The following is a 10,118-nucleotide window of genomic DNA, read 5'->3' as shown; positions in this document are numbered from 1 at the left end:
CTATTGGAGAGGTTCGGATGATGACGATAGTCGGTTGAGGTGTAGGTAGACGTCTGTTCCGTAGCTGTTGCATATTGAATGGTCAGCCATATTGTGTCCTAATCTGTGTATGTATATAGGAAGGCGAAGAGAAGAGAGGGGAGGGGGAGAAAAGGAAGGGAAAAAAAAGAAAAAAAAAGAAAAAAAAAGAAACAAAAGGAAAGAAAAAAAAAACCAGAAAGAAACCTACCCCTCCATAGAAATCAACTTAAGATCCCCACCAAAGTAACGAGCATACAGTCTCGAGATGGGCAGACCGTAGCCGAAGCCAGCCATGGGAGCCTTGAAGTCGTTCTTGTCAAAGTCCGGGTCGAGATTGGGTGTGGCGTCGACGGTGGTGTACATGTAGGTCCAGACCAGGGGGATGGAGGAGCGGGGGATGCCGCCGCCCTCGTCAGAGATCTTGATGGTGATGTCCTCCTTCCCCTCTGCGACGATGACCTTTGTGACGGGGAACTCGTCCCTGTCCATGCCGTGACGCTCGACGACGGCGCGGAGCGAGTTCTTGAGCGTCTCGAAGAGCATGTGCGACAGGTGACCGGGGACGTACATGAAGTTGAGGTCGGGGTTGCAGACGAGCTGGATGCGGGGCGCCTCGAAGAGGCCGTAGTGGTCCTCGCAGACGAACCGGGCGTTCTCGATGGCTTCCTGGGCCAGGTCCTGAACGTTGGTGCGGGTGCAGATGACGCCGACGTAGGTGGGGTCGCGGTGGTGGCTCTGGTCCGTCAGCGCGATGTGCTGGCCGATGAGCATGCGGATGCCGATGCGCGACATGTAGAACCGGTCCAGGAAGGACTGGATCGAGTCGTCGATCTGCATGCGCTGCCGGAGCCGCTTGTACTCGAGGATGCCCTGCGCCATGGTCGTCACCACGCCATCGTGCCGACGCTTGATCTTGTGCAGCGTCTGCGCGAACCGCTGATTGTACAGGTGCAGCTCCGGCGGCCAGTCCGCCGTGTCGTCCACCATGGCAAAGTACCGTCTTGCCGCTACCGCCCGGTGCTTGTTGCCGTTGTGGCCGTGACCGTGGCCGTGGCCGTGACCGTGACCGTGACCGTTGCCGTTGTGGCCGTTGTGGCCGTTGTTGCCATTTAGGCTGCTGAGGACGCCGTTGCCGCTTCCGCTCTCGGCGTATATGCCGCCCCAGCCCGACCTGTCGCCCTCCTCGATGGAGGGATTGGGCGTCGCTTCCGATAGCTGCTTTAGCGCCCGACGCCCGTGGTGCTTGGCCGGTCGGGTCAGTCTTGATCGCACGTCGTTGGGGAGGTGTGGTCGCGGTAGTGTGGTGATTTCCTGACAAGTCAAAGCGAGATCCTGTCAGCTTACTTCCCCTTCGCCTTTTTGCTTTCTTTCTCTTCCCTCCCCCCCCCTTCCCTGATCTCTGGCGGTCAGACAGATCGTACCTCGAATGACTGGGCGTACCACTCCTTGACCCGGTTGACCGAGGGCATCTCGTTGAGACCATCAGGCAGTTCGTCGAGCTCCTGTACACGATGCGCTAAGCGTATGGGGAGTTCCTCGGCGAGAAATTGTGAGGCGCGAAAGAGTGTTCCTGTTGAGGCTGTCAGAGAGGATGGGCGCAACACGTGGCGGGCGGAGATAGAGAGAGGGGGAGAGGGAGAGCGACGACGCACCGACAGAGGGCTTCTCGCCAAACTGGACCATCTGGCGTAGACTGACTCCGGTGGCAGGGAATCTGGCATAGTGCCTGATTGTGTCCATCAGACGTTCCGACGCTTTCCAGGACATGATGGGGGGCTGTAGTTTGTCGTATTTGCTGGTCAAGGTCCGATCCTAAGCGGAGGAGGGTATAGGACGGGCGGGCATTGAGATGGGCACCGGCCCGGGACGATGGATTGCTGTGTCAGCCTGGTTATCCACCTCGGTAATTGTATAAGAGGAGGTACTGTCTTCTCCTCTGTCGGGTGAGATGAACAGTTTGGGTCTCCGAGGAGAGAAGGAGGAAAGAAAACGGATGGAAGGTAAATGAGTCGGCAAACGGGGCGGAGGAAAGCGATTTCGGCCCCACGGAGTCACACGCACGCAGCGCAAGCCACAAGCAGCCGAGGCAGGGAAGTTGTGGCCGGGTGGGCGGGACACACTTCTGGGCTGTGAAGAACTGGGCTCTGGAATCACGCGGGACACCGAGTGCAGAAGCTGGAGAAAGGGGGGAAAACGAAAGAGAAGGAGAAGAAGAGATGGAACAGAAATCGAATAAGATTGAAAACTATACAAGACAATTGATTGCAATAAACAGAGAGGGGAAATAGAAGGAGAAGAGGGAGAGTGGAAGGAAGGAAAAGGGAAAAAAAAAGGTGGGCAGTTTTGGTGTGGGGGAGGAGAATCTTTGGAGTCGGTGGGGGGGGGGGGGGGGGGGGGGGGAGGGGGGATGTGATGCCAATCAGGGTAACCCAGGGTGTCAAGACAAAGAAAGNGGGGGGGGGAGAGGAGATCCGGATGTGTAGAGACGAATGACATGCGCCGCCGGTACATTTCTTTCCCTTTTTTTTATTATACGAATATTATTTATTTATTACTATTATCACTATTAATTTTTTTTCAACAGTGAATGATGATCAGGCTGGGGAAAAGGTCTGTAGAAGGAGTTGACGTGCACCGGACCACTGGAGATGGCTAGAGCTTGCCGTCGTCCATCGGTATTGCTGCAGTAGGCTATAGCTTGATTCGGGGGTATCACCCAAGGGTTGTAATACTCCGTATGTTGTATGATCATCACTGAGTGAGGGAGAAGGGCCCTCTCCGTTCCCCCGAGCTCAGTCACATGGCCGCTTGCAATTCTGTTTACTGTATCGCGCACTAGCAGCATAACCTGCTCTACTCCGTACATGTATTTTCCCATCATTTAGTAATGTAGTGACATTACTGTAATCTATACTACGAGTACATGTACATGTACGTAGCCTTGATGTCCATTCTGTGGGGTGACTCTGCTTCTCAAGGTTGACATCATAGCCGACCGAGTTGATGGCTCGGTACCCGTCATTGAACCGATGGTAGCCCCATTATGCTATCACTGTTACTGGGAAAGCTCTCGCGCGACAGATGGTGACTAGTAATGACTAGTTTAGATGCTTATACTTCTTATCTGTTTACTTTCCGATCGAAGCATCACCGTCATCCCATGCCTTTATACATGTAAACTATATGTACACTCGAGCTCGTACGAGGCCTCACTCATGCAGATCAAGCCTCTCCTTGTCTTCTCCGACAGATCACGTGCAGCTTCTGCATACTGTCATCAGAGTGGGGCGTCTGCTTCCTGCCGCCGTTTAATCTTCAGTAGCTAAGGGGGAAAAAAAAAAACGGCCTCGGTCTCAGGAACGTTGCTTTGATAACTCGGGTTGAATCGATGCACATCTAACATGACCATATTCTTCACTAAGGCTGCATCCTTGTAACGTCTGTATTTATGCTCACAGAGTCGACTCGTCTCATCAGTACCATCACCGGAATCAGTCAGGGTGAGGCCCCTTCCTCTTCCTCCCTCCCCCCCCTCCGGCCATACTCAATAGCTTCATCCCAATCTCAACCCAACCTCCTAATCTCATGAGTGGCCGACGCCACGACAACCCGGATCGGTGAAGCCAACCAGAACCACACCCATTTCAGCGTGCACTCTCCCCTCCTGCCATGGACGACGACGACGACGACCGTCGACTCCCACCCTCCCCGGCCAGCCTCACCCTCTCCCAGCGTCTCGACCGCCTCTCCCGCCACCTCACGAGCAGCAATGTCGACGAAGACGCCCTGACGAGTCAGATCGAGAAGCTGGAAAAGACCGTGGCGGGCTTCCCCTCTACCCGCACCAGCGTCAGGGCGGCTAGGCCTGCCGAGCCTGCTGTTCCTCCCCTCCGCGCAACACCGAGAGCTCTCGTGCCCCGCAGCCAGAGCGACCAGGGTGGCACCCTCCTCGGCGACACCGTCGTGCGCTCACGCTTCTCCCATCTTCTCGAGAACAGGCCGCCCCCGGATGACACTGTCAGTACCACCACCACGTGCGCTCACAACCATGCATCCCGGAGACCGGCATCATCCGCCAAGGTCATCGCCGAGTTGACGAAGCTCAACAACGACCTCGCCGTCCTGGTGGGCAACCTCGAAGCTCGTCAGGAAGAGTCCATGGTAATACTGCCCTCCCCCCCTCTTCCGTCCAGGTGCCCACGCAGCCTTGTATTCTGATCAACTGTCGACCAGCACATCCACACCCTGCTGATCCAGCGTGCCGAGACGGCCGCTCAGCGCATCAAGTTTCTCCAAGACCGCATATCGTATCTGTATGTCGCCTCGAGGCCTGATCGGGCGGATGCCACAGACTGACAGAGATACAGAGAACAGGAGCTTCGCGATAACGACGACGAGCTTCTCCATCTCCGCATATGTCTCAAGGCCGTCGAGGTCCAGATGCCACCCCATCCGGACCCCGACATCCAGCGCTGCATCACCGTCTTCAAGGAGGACTACAAGGCCCTCAAGAAGAAGCGCACCAGCCGCAACGGGAGCGTCGGCAGTGGCAGTGCCGGCGCTTCAGGGCCCTCGGCTTACCATTCCAACACCAGCAGTTTCTCGCAGATGACTGACTATAACGCCTCACCTTCCCGATGATACCCCCGTTCGAGCCGTCTTCTATATCTTTCTTGTCATTATCGATACCACAGCGTGGCCTGCTCTCTACCGATGGCCTTTCCTTCTTCTTCCTTACGTCATCTTCCATCCCTCCATCCTCCCTTTTCTCCTCGTCCTCTCCCCCCCCCCCCCCCCCCCCCCCCCCATCACCCCCTCTTCGTTCCTCTATCTTCTCATTTCATGCTGGTATCTCCATATGGATTACCAGATTTTCCATAAATGTCTAATGACTTATGACCCTCATCCTGTTCTTATTTTTTTCTCATATCTTTTTCCTATAATCTCAAAACAACATCACATGGCATAATACGACATCATGAACCTAAAAAAAAAAACACTTGTTACATTTCTGCTATTTGTTTTATACATTGTATCTGCCCAGATGTGCTCCGGCTTATTTCTTAGTTGCCCTGACATATTTTGGGTAATCCGTCCTACTCCTGTTGCGCCATATATCTCCGAGACGAAACTCTCTGCCCAGTCCTGTTACACCATGAAATGCTCATCCCGATTCCGATCCCGATCCCGATCCTGATCCCGTTACATATAGAGGTTTCCATCCCCAACCGGACACTCATCCGAATCATGCGACATATGAAAGACAGAAGAAGGAAAAAAAAAGCGAGAATTGATCAGAGGAAAGAATCAAGACATGAGGTGAGAAAAAAGAAGAGAGAAGAAGACATAACAAAAGAAACAGGAAAGACAGACGCACGCACGATACAAATCGACATCACACGGTATAGCCGTTCTCACGAAGCCACTCCTCATCCGTGCCAGGCTCGCAGACGCCAACATGCCTCGCAGGTATCGACACGACAGAGGCGGGAAACGTCTTCGACTTGGGACGGCTGTGATGGTAATACTCGTTCTGCTTGCCACGGTATTCTCTGACCTTCCCACGGTGGTCCCTCTCCTTGACGCGGGACTCCTTTTCCTTGTCGCGGGAGTGGCGGTGGGTGCGGCTCCCGCCGGCGGTGCCCCAACCGACGGTGCTCTGCATGCCCGACATGCCGGTCAGGAGGTCCAAGGACCGGAGACTGTCGGAGAAGGTTCTGTGGCGCTTACGCTTCTCAGGTGGGGGGGATGGGGACCTCTCCTGCTTGCGGTGATGGCGGTGGTGGTGGTGGTGGTGACGGTCTGGGGCGGGGTCCTTCCTGCTCGAGCGGCGGTCCAGCCTGCGCTCCTCCTCCACGTCGACGGGGGGCGCCGTCTGGCGACGCGTCACCCTCCTCTCCTCGTCGTCCCTCGGGGCCGAGGTCCAGCGGCGCGTCAGTCTGCGCTCCAGCTCGGCTTCGTGCGGGGGCGTGATCATCCGACGGCGATCACGGTCAAGTTCACTTTCGCGGTCACGGTCGTCACTCCTCTTAACGTATACTCTCGCCGGCTCGTACTCGAGACCGTCTCTCCTGCGCACCACCCTGTCATCGCAGGGAGGCGAGAGGGCCTGCCGCGGCGGCAGCAAAGGCTCGGAGATGACCGAGTAGGTGCTGCGCCTCGTGGGAGACGGCGGCAGCTGTCTGAGCGGTGGCGGCGGGTCCTGGTCGACCATGACGATACGTGGGCGGCGTCTGGGCGTGTGCCTGGGATCGTCGTCGTTGAGGACCAGGGCATCTCGGTACACGTCGGCGATGTCCTCCTTCACGGCGGCGTTGTGCCTTGGGGGGAAGAGGTGGCGCGACAGCTGCTTGGGAAGCCTCTCGGTCACCGTCTTGGACTGCTCACCGGGAGCGGCAGACGTGTAGCAGCAGTCGATGGGGAGCGCCTCGACCACGCGAGCCAGACGGCGCGATTCGCTCCCGGGACAGGCGAGGGCGAACTGCTCCATCCACTGGGCGAAGCCAGTGACTGTCAGGGCGGGAATGATGGGGGTGCGCATACCCTGGAGGGGCACGAGGTGGTAGTCGCACCCCAGACCTTGGTACATGAGCTGGAGCATGGAAGGGTCAACGTTTCCGAAGATGTCTGGTAGGTCATGAATGGTCAGCGCTCACGAAAAAAAAAAAAAGAAAGGAAAGAAAACCACTCGTAGAGAGGATGGGCGAGAACAGAGACCAGAAAGAACAACAGAGGTGAAGAAGGAGGACGACGACGACTTACCAAGATGAGGGATGAGCTCTTCGTCCCCTTGGGAACGGCAGTCGAATCGGGTGTAAAACACCTTCATCATGGCGGGGGTTATGACGCTAGCATTGGGATTGATGTCTTTCATCTGTAACAGATTTTTTTTTCTTGTCAGATTTCTCATGCATCTCTCTCTCTCCCTCTCTCCCTGCCTCCCTCCCTCTCTCCAATCCATACAGGGGTGAGACATTGTCGACTTACGACGAAGGCGCCGACTCCACGGTATACATTGCGAAGTCGCTCGGTGGGCCGGCCCTGGCCATCGAATAGGCTCCCCCATCTGAGATCGACGGGGGTCAACTCACGCGTCCTCTGGGGCTGCATAGCAAGGTCCTGGGTGGTGGTGGTGGTGGTGGTGGTGGTGCTAGTCTGCTTGGGAGCCATCTCGTCATCCACTACCTGCGCCTGCGCTGGGGTGGGAGATGAAACGGGAGACTGTTGATGGCTGTGGCTGCCAGTCCTGGGCAGGGGACGGTTGGAGAAGCGGACACGAGGTTTCTGCTGCTGCTGCTGCTGCTGTGGCTGCTGCTGTGGCTGATGCTGTTGGCGTTGTTGTTGCTGTTGTTGCTGTTGTTGCTGTTGTTGCTGTTGTTGCTGTTGTTGCTGTTGTTTTTGTAGTTGTAGTTTTTGTTGTTGTAGGTTTGAAAGGTCACTGGTCAAACGTTCAACACGAGAAGCCTGGGATGAGGCAGAAGGCGAGAAGAAGGTTCCTGATGGAGATGAAGAGGGCGATGACGGCGGACTGCTGTTCTTCGGAGGTGGAGTATTGTATTTGGCCGGGAGGGTAAGTTGTCTCTCGTTCTCGCTGTTGCTACTACTATAGCTGCTTCTGATGCTGCTGCTGCTGCTTCTGCTGCTGCTGCTGCTATTGCTGTCTATGGTGGATGATGGATCTGTCCCGATCCTTGTGCGGGAGACTCTCGACCCTTTATGGCCGGTGCTCCTGATGCTTCCGCTACTTTTGCTGCTGTCTGGTGGTGACCCCTGATGGCTGTCAGAGCAGATGTGGTCCTGGTCCTGGTCCTGGGCACGTCTGCTGTCGAAGTCTCCACTGCCAACATGCTGGCCACGGTGGTCGTCGTCATCCTCGACGGTAGCCTGATACAGGGACCTGTTGACTTGACGGGTAAGATTCCTCCTCTGCTCCTCCTCCTCCTCTCCGGGCTGATACATCTCATGCCGGTGCTCCTCATGCCGGTGCTCCTCATGCCGGTGCTGATGCTGGGGGCCCATGCCCTGGTGATGACTTGGCTGGGCTGTATTGGGCTCCTGGCATATGGTCGGGGGTCGTCCTCGTCCTCGTCCTTCCCCACCCCGACGGCTATTGCCAAGGGGATACGGGGAAGGAGGAGGAGGAGGAGGAGGAGGAGGAGGAGAAATCTTGGGCTGTTTCGAGGTCATGATGGACTGAACTGTCGACATGATGAGTCCTCTGTCCAGCTCCTCTTTTTTGTGGGTAGCAGGTAATAGGTAATAATGTAGGAACAACGAGACAAGGGGGGAGGGGGGTGTTGTGGTGTATGTGCATGTGTGTGTATGTGCATGCCTGGGTTTATATAAGTTTTCTCTGTCATTGTCTCTCCTCTCACCCAATATAGGAAAGAGGCTTGATAACAGAACAAACACGAAACGAAAAAAAAATAAAAAATTCCGGCTTACACCGATGAAGTAAATTGGATGTTGCGATGGGGGGGGGGGGGGGGGGGGGTGAGGTTGGGCCGTCGTAGGCGTCAATGCGGAAGTAGTACGACAGGGGAGAGGGGGGGAACGCAATACGATAGATCTTCTCACTCTCTTGATTGTTTTCAAATTTTCTTTGTTTCGTTGATAGAGATGGAAGATGGAAGATGCAGAAGAGAGTGGTTAGATAGTCCGATATCCCATGTCCGAACTTTACGAGAATATATATATCGTAGTGATATATCATCAGGTCTGTAGAACACAAGAAGATAAGCTGGGCGTCGTCGGCTACTGTTCCGCTCCTCATCAACTGATCAACTGCAGTGCGTCTCTCCCCCTTCAACGAACATATGCGAATGACGGGCAGTTGCTCGGTACGTTTGACTGAAGCCGATATCGTCTACCCTGCCGTCAGATGAGGACTCTGCCGCGCCATCTACATCGTCCTCTATCGCGGCTTATCGTGGGGACAGTGTCAGGTTCGTGTGCGGCGACGAACTCCGGGGTACCAGGTGCATACATCTCTCTCGCACTCTTCATCTCACCTTGCCGTATAATTTCTTCTCCATTTTTTCTTCTTCTCTTTCTCGACCAGGGACCCCCCACGGCGATGATGGTGGTGATCTCCAAGAAGTCCGTCATTCCGTATCATGTCGGAAGTCCTTGAGTGAGAGACAATGGAAAGAGAGCTGTAGTGTTGTAGTGTAGGTCTGACGTGTCAACGGAGGGGGGGTAGGGGGTAGAAGGGGGGGGGGGAGAACAACCATTTCTGGCCTGCTTTTTGGACGGCAGGGTACGAACAGGTAGAGAGGAGAGGAGAGGAGAGGAATGAAGCTCTGCGCCTTGCAGTGAAGCCTCACTTCTGACTTCAGGTATATATGTATGATGTAACATCACTATCTCACACTGCATCTCATCGTGGCACACCAGTGATACACACATACACACTCACACACACACACACACACACACACACACACACATATATACACATGTTGGTCGGGCGTCTCCTTCTTCAATACCCCCTTCTTCATCTCTGATCGATTGCATGTCCACTCCAGCTTGGCAGGTGAAGAGGAAAGGGAAGATGAAAGTGAAGATGAGAAGGGGAAGAAGAGATGGAGGGGGAAGGAAGAAGAAGAGGAAGAAGAGGAAGAGAAAACAGGACAGGACACGACGATATATCTTGTCTCCTTTCTATAGATTTGGTCAGAAATACTACTCACTGCTATCACATACATCATCTGATCAGGAACAAGTAAAAAAGAAAAAACCCCCGATTCAAGGGTCCTGAACGCACGCACGCACGCACGCACGCAGTATACTCGATCGACATGAGGATGGAACTCTCCTCATAGGTCGCCGATCCAGCTTTCCAAGATGAACGGAGGACACACACACGCACGCACACACACACAAACCACCCCCCTCCCCCCCCCTCAAAGAACAGCCCATTTCCCATAAGATGACAAGACTTCCTATCCCCCCCCCGCCCACGTTCACGTTCCGCCCGCATACGCCATTGCATGGTCAGAACTGCAAAGCTGACCAGGCACAGGATTAGTTGCCTGTGGTTCGCCATCTGGGACTCACCATGCCGAAATATGCAACTATGCACGTCGAACATTTTG

At 55.0% G+C, this 10,118-nt stretch overlaps 3 protein-coding genes across 3 annotated transcripts; 1 reads left to right on the top strand and 2 right to left on the bottom strand.

Moving 5' to 3' along the window:
- On the bottom strand, positions 1 to 1,788 carry GMORB2_7566 (uncharacterized protein; the record flags this gene model as incomplete). The annotated part of the gene is made up of 4 exons (XM_035469531.1): positions 1 to 64; positions 230 to 1,041; positions 1,443 to 1,591; positions 1,674 to 1,788. The coding sequence occupies 4 exons, from the start codon at positions 1,786 to 1,788 to the stop codon at positions 1 to 3; spliced, it is 1,140 nt and encodes a 379-aa protein (XP_035320625.1).
- Positions 1,789 to 3,422: 1,634 nt separating this feature from the next.
- On the top strand, positions 3,423 to 4,662 carry GMORB2_7565 (uncharacterized protein; the record flags this gene model as incomplete). The annotated part of the gene is made up of 4 exons (XM_035469530.1): positions 3,423 to 3,454; positions 3,738 to 4,182; positions 4,255 to 4,334; positions 4,389 to 4,662. The coding sequence occupies 4 exons, from the start codon at positions 3,423 to 3,425 to the stop codon at positions 4,660 to 4,662; spliced, it is 831 nt and encodes a 276-aa protein (XP_035320624.1).
- Positions 4,663 to 5,416: 754 nt separating this feature from the next.
- On the bottom strand, positions 5,417 to 10,069 carry GMORB2_7564 (uncharacterized protein; the record flags this gene model as incomplete). The annotated part of the gene is made up of 4 exons (XM_035469529.1): positions 5,417 to 6,648; positions 6,784 to 6,895; positions 7,009 to 7,217; positions 10,006 to 10,069. The coding sequence occupies 4 exons, from the start codon at positions 10,067 to 10,069 to the stop codon at positions 5,417 to 5,419; spliced, it is 1,617 nt and encodes a 538-aa protein (XP_035320623.1).
- Positions 10,070 to 10,118: the final 49 nt, after the last annotated feature.

The sequence above is a fragment of the Geosmithia morbida genome (assembly GCF_012550715.1).
Source record: "Geosmithia morbida isolate 1262 chromosome Unknown scaffold_9, whole genome shotgun sequence".
In the NCBI taxonomy this organism is placed as follows: Eukaryota; Fungi; Ascomycota; class Sordariomycetes; order Hypocreales; family Bionectriaceae; genus Geosmithia; species Geosmithia morbida.
Note: the sequence above shows the minus strand (reverse complement) of the source record. Positions and strands in the feature narration are given on the sequence as shown.